General features: G+C 42.2%; 1 protein-coding gene across 11 annotated transcripts in view; it reads right to left on the reverse strand.

The window, feature by feature from the left end:
* The window catches only part of magi1b (membrane associated guanylate kinase, WW and PDZ domain containing 1b), a 143,852-nt gene extending 138,177 nt beyond the window's left edge, over nt 1-5,675 (reverse strand). For 6 of the 11 annotated variants that reach the window (XM_008409554.3, XM_008409551.3, XM_008409553.3 and 3 more), the window contains exon 1: nt 4,897-5,674. In XM_008409554.3, the coding sequence (XP_008407776.2) occupies nt 4,897-5,194 (298 nt within the window). In that variant the 5' untranslated portion in view covers nt 5,195-5,674. Of the gene's footprint in view, nt 1-4,896 lie in introns of all 11 variants that reach the window. The other 5 variants (XM_081607359.1, XM_008409550.3, XM_008409552.3 and 2 more) reach the window with 1 other exon arrangement.
* Between the last annotated feature and the right edge of the window lie 325 nt (nt 5,676-6,000).

A 6,000-nucleotide genomic window follows, 5' to 3' on the forward strand; every position in this document is an offset into this window, starting at 1 on the left:
GATTGATTATAAGGTGGACAAAAAATGAAGTGGATTTTCAAGTTGTTTAAAAAGTAAAATACAAAGATTGTGGTGTGCATTTTGCATCTTCCTGCGTCAATCCTTTGTAGAACCCCTAAATACTTTGCAAGGTACAACAGCTCAAGCAGATTGGACAGAGAGCTTTGACTAGGCCAATGTAGCACAGGGGCTTAGCTCCATCCAACCTCACATCAACTATGACCAGCTTCCATGAAGCTTGCAGCCAAGCTTCTCCACCAATATCTTGCACAGTATGGATGGTGTGTTCAGACAGTGGGATGTTTTAGTTTTCTCCAACACAAACAGTTTTACATGTAGGTCATAGGGTTAAATCTTCCCATTCCAGATGGGAACGTGGTTTTTAAAAAAATAAAAATTAGTTGTCGATTTCAAAAACACCCATGGCACAGGAGATATCATCTATATGGAAATACCAAAAACAATCCAAAACTCGTATTTTTAGAGCAAGAGATGCCCTTGTAAATGTTTTTGATTTTTGTAAACAATGTATTGTTTGTGGCGCAAGGCTATTGATTTAAAATATACGACTTTCAAGCTCTGCCTTTTAAAAATCTCACATTTCTAAGTTGGCTGACATTTCCAGGTACCACACAAGGTGCCCTTTTTACCAACTGATCACTTGTCCCCAAAATGTCTGTGCACGCCACTGTTCAGCGGTGAGCAGAACAAGAACAGTATCTGGCCCTTGAGACGACAAGTACATAACTGCTGAATACAAACAAACCAACCGGTTTGAGATTTATAGTTGTAAACAAAACTAAAATGACAATTGTGCACCATTTTAAGTTCACATAAAAGTCCCAATAATGCACACTGAAGTGAGTGGGTGTAAAATAAGAAAAAAGTTCAAAGGATATAAATCTTTTCATAAACTATTGTGAGCCTCAGCCTCCAAATCCTTCGTAGATTATTAACATAACCATCTGCGCAGCATGGAACTGATCTGGTCTTAATCTCAAACCTCACTGTTGTAGGGTTAGGGTGGAGTTGGCTACACCTCGCTCTACTCTACTTGTACAACCGACTGCCTGAATGTTAAATTGAGCTAGATTTCAGTGTGCCAGACTGTCAAAGGAGTATAGGGATAACATAACATTAAATCAGAACCAAGATAGTTTTTTTTAACACCATTACATTCATAGGATTTCCCAACTAGAACTACCTTCTTATGGATTCACATCAGTAGCCATGATTCAGATCCATCTTCCCCACTCTGTGTGCACATCTTCATGGATACCCAGAGCAAACACTGTAATCTCTGCAGAGGAATTCAGTCAACTCAGACTACAAATGCTTCTGTGTTTGAGTGTTGACTGCACACAGGAGTTTGCCTGGTTGCGCGGTCACAGGTCAGGAAGCGCCGGCATAACGTCGCTAAGCGCACGTCTCTCTGCAGCTTCGTGATTGTCGGCGAGTCGAGGCGACGCCACCGCACCTCTCCTCATGTCTCACTTGATTAAAGTGGGAAAATGGCACAAGCGCTGTAAAATTAGGTCACGCAAGATTTTACAGATGGTCCTAGCTGCCAAGCATGTTTTTCCAATTAGGGCTGATTAGGGAGGGAAATTCCCAGACAGCGTGAATTATTAAAAACCTGGAAATGGAATCTCATCATGTGGCGCTATGACACTCGACATTCCCAGATGGGTCTCTGGGAGGAGGGTGGGGGAGAGAAAGATTGGTGGGGAAGGCTGTGGCATGATGAGACTTCTGATTGGCTCAATCTGGGGACAGAGTTTCCTCCTATTGTCACAAGCTGCAGGGAGAATGAGAGGCGGGAACGCAGTCACATCTGGGAGATTTTTCACCCTGAACGGTCCTCTGAACGCGCTGCACAAACTAAAGCATCAGAGATTGAAGGCCTTTATTTAAAAAAGGAACTTGCACTTCAAAGCATGAATAAGTAAACATTAAATAGACCAAGAATTTGTGTTGGAGCAAAACTCACTTCTGCCTGAATGTCAAATGGGAAAGAAAAGTTGAAGTCACGACAGGTTTTCGCTGGAAAGGCTGAGCTAAGAGACAAATGACGGTTAACAAATCAGCCATCTTTAAAGACGTGTAGAAAGCAGTGATCTGCATCCCAGGTAAAGACATGCAGCACGTTTTTATTGCAGTGACATAACCTTAAACTGAAAAAAAACTCAACTTTAATTTGGATGAATGTTTTTTTTTATTATACAAATTATCAGAACTCCATTTATTAAAAAATACATAAGTGCAATAATTTGCTCATTTGATGGAAGTTTTCAGGAATCCCCATTACCAATTTCCCTGTGACATCCCATTTCTCTTAGAGAAAACTCCTCAAAATGAGGACAAGCAATACATACTTTTCAGGAAGGACAAATCTGAGTCAATATTTATAAGTCAGCAAATGACTGTTCATGCAAAACTGAAACTGATGGGAAAATAAAAACACTGATAAAATAAATTAATGTTAAAAAATCACTTCCTAAGACATCAGCTACATTTACCTGGACGTAAATCTCAACTTTTGAGACTTCCTTTATCACTTCTGGATAAATTGGCTGGTTTCGAGTCTTAAATTAAACCCTGATTTCTCACAATTTGTTTCAGACAACTCAGCGTGAAGAAAAGGTAGATTTTTGTTCTCTTCCAAGTTTACATCAAACGCCACCACATACGTTCAAGCAATTTTCCTGATCCGGCCCACATTCTTGACTGCATTAGCCTGTATAGGACAGGAATGACTGACGGTCGTCCTCCAGTAGTCTCGCTGTCACCAGTGATTGTCACAGTCCATTGTTTGTGTCTAATTTTTTTTCCCCTTGTTTTACATAAGTGACTTGGTTCTGCTGCTGCAACACAAAACACATCCGACTAAACTGAAATCATCTGACACCTTCAAATCAATTAAAATCTGGAATGAATGATTTACTGGTTAGGAAATCACTTGTGAGAAAAGAGGAAACATTATCCATTCTGTTCAGTCTTCAACTCAAGCACTCCGTATCGCACAGCAGCTTGGAGCTGCTGTAAATCAGTCAGATTAAACTGGACTTTAAAACGACCTGTGCTGCTTTCCGTTTCAACAGCAACAATAAGAAAGCTACCCAGACAACATCATCATCCACTGCTCATCATAACGAGAGTTATAGAAAGTTGTGGCACAGGAGACGATCCCACCGGGTCCAGCAGGTGCTGCTGCCGGCGTTCACAGGTTATAAATATGTGCGACTGTCCTTGAAAAGCTGTTGCTCTTTTTCTTCGGAAGTCGGTGTGAGCCAGGCGGGCTGCGAGCATCATATTCAGCAGTCTGCGTTGCCGTGTTGGGAGGCTGTCAGAGTGGCTCAGTGTCGAGCTTTCCCTGCACTGCTGCTGAATGAGGCTGACCACGAACTAGCCAGACTGACCTCGACGCTAGCCTGACGTTCGCCTTCCCTGTTGGGAAGCCTGATGTTGTTTTGTTTTGGTGCTGGAGAAATGTTGCCAGTCAGGTCTGCTTGAGGAGAGTACACTCAGGGTTCAGGGGAAATATTCATGCAAGGGGAGGTGAAGGTGTTACCATTGTTCTCAGTGCAAACTGTTTTAGCTCAAGCTTAACAACCGTTTCAAAAGGAAAAGCTGAAACAACAAGCGTGAGCTCGGGTTATGCCCCGTCTCCCTGCACTAAACAGGTGGCATTTCCCCTGGGAAATTTACTTAAACCTCATCAAACTTTATTAATGTGTTAATAAGTTAACCATTTAACCTGTCGCTCGCTGCTCTTCAGCAAGTCTGACGAGTGAGTTTATGCACTTGTTCAGTATTTTTTTTACTTGGAAAAACCTTCTTCAAAGTGAACCATTCAGGGGTGCCACTAAATATTTTTAATGGAAGCAAGATGGGGTGGTAGACCCAAACTGAAAGTAATCAGAGATTTATCTTAATTTTTTTATGGAGTAGTGATTTATACAGAGAGATGACTAGAGGAAGGACAGATTTAAAAGTGGTCCAATATGAAGAGAGAAAAAAATAGCATAAAAACAACAAATTCAAAAAATGCAAAGTAAACTCTGATTTTCGGCCTCACGTTTCACGACTGGCTGGAAACAAAAGACAAAATCTACGCTAATCTTTTCCCACTTAGTTAAAGTGCCATACTATAAAAGAGGACAATCTGACGAAAACACCCTTCAGTGTGGAAGTTTGTACGGAAAGACAACTCTGATTTATCCGTTTTCAGTAACAGTCAGGTAAAATTAAGTCAGAAGAAATGCAAGGCGACATTTAAAAGGAAATTGTGCCATGTCTGAGGTGCATTTAGGCTCAAAGTCAGAGCAAGACTTTCAACAAGTCATATATAAAAGCAAAGCTGCTCTGTTTTCTCCCTTTGAGTTTTAAATCTCTGTCATGAAATATGATGATCTGGAAATGTCAAGTCACTTTGGAAATCTCAGGGTTAAGGTAAAATGCTACAACATTCTCCAGGAACTACAACGCTTGTATTAGCCTCGCTAACTGCTGATATAAGATGTTTGTTTCTGCGCTCCATGTTACAGCTCTTAAAAATAAAATTTCAGGGGGAAAAAATGGAAATAGGCCTAAAGATTCTGACCAATGTCTCTGAAATAGATCATTGCTGCAATTTATAAAATTCATTGTTCCTTTCGTTTAAAATGTGGAATGTATAGAAGACTTTCTCGTCAGTAAAGGCCAGCAATTTTTAAGGGACAGCCACTGCGTCCCCCTACCCGCACTACTCTCAGGAGCGCCCCTGCTCAAAGCGTATGTTTGACAAACTTAAGGACAGCCAAGAAACAAATTACTCCACACAGTCTCCTAAACTTAAAAAGCGTAGGACCGCATGCGGACTTATTCCCTCCACCGCTACCTCCTTCACCGACTTACCTGGCCTCACGGTTTTCAACTTCACGGGACTTTTGCAGTTCTTTATCAGCGTCTGCACGTCGTACAAAGGTAATCCTGAAATGGAGAGGTTCTCCACCTCCAGCAGCAGCTCCCCCTCGTTTAATTTTCCATCTCTGTAAAACACCAGGTTCTCGTTAATTTGCCCAATGTAGGCGAACTCCCCGTTCTCCGCGCCGCCGCGCAGAGACACGTTCAGGTCTCCGCGGGTGTCCTTCCCCACTGAGCACTCGTTCACCCTGGAGGTCCAGTGGTTCTTCTTCAGCGCGGGGTTCGTCATGGTTGATGTATGTTCAGAGCCGACACCGAACCGAAGCGGCTCCCCTCCAACTCCCGGGCTCTGCCGCTCAGATACGAGACTAGTAAGCGATGAATTTCTCACAAAGTAGATCCGAGAGAAGCGCAGCAAACTTTCCTTCTCTTCCACAGAAACATCAGTGCCTCCCGCAGCTGCCTTCGGGCTCACAAATCAAGCCATACCGGTCCACTCTGAACTTATTCCTTAAAGTGTTCACGCCGCTCTCATCATTTTTCAAAACATCCCCGCACTTTAGTGCTCCTTTGCTGAAGTCATGTTATATCTTCCTCGGTCCCACTTTTCTTTTTATAATCCTTAGAGAGGGAGGGGGAGGGGGGGGAGCTTTAACGCGTTTCCTCTCCTGAATCAACTTAAAACCAAACGCAGTTCTCTCGTGCGTGTCAGACTGCTAACTTCTCCGGCGCGCGTCCCTCCCGTGTGTTCAGAGCTCAGACTCACTCCCACTCTGGACTCCGCCGTAATGGGGAAGCCTTGCCGAGCGTGCTACGTTTAAGTGCGGTGGGAAATTTTAAATTCCGTTTCGGGCGCATGAATTCCCCCCAAAAATCCCTAAATAAAGTTATTATAATTTGATGGTTATTATAAATTTACCATGTTAAATCAAAACATCACATTGCACAATTGATAACAGGAGAGAAAAATAAAATAGTACAAATAAAGACAGATATTGATGATAATACCAATCGCTAATATTACTAATTTTATTGTTTATTAAACTACTAGCACAATAGCAGTTTTTTAATTCAATAAGGACTTGAGCTGATTTA

Source organism: Poecilia reticulata, chromosome 5 (genome assembly GCF_904066995.2).
Source record: "Poecilia reticulata chromosome 5, P_reticulata-male-v2, whole genome shotgun sequence".
NCBI classification, from domain to species: domain Eukaryota; kingdom Metazoa; phylum Chordata; class Actinopteri; order Cyprinodontiformes; family Poeciliidae; genus Poecilia; species Poecilia reticulata.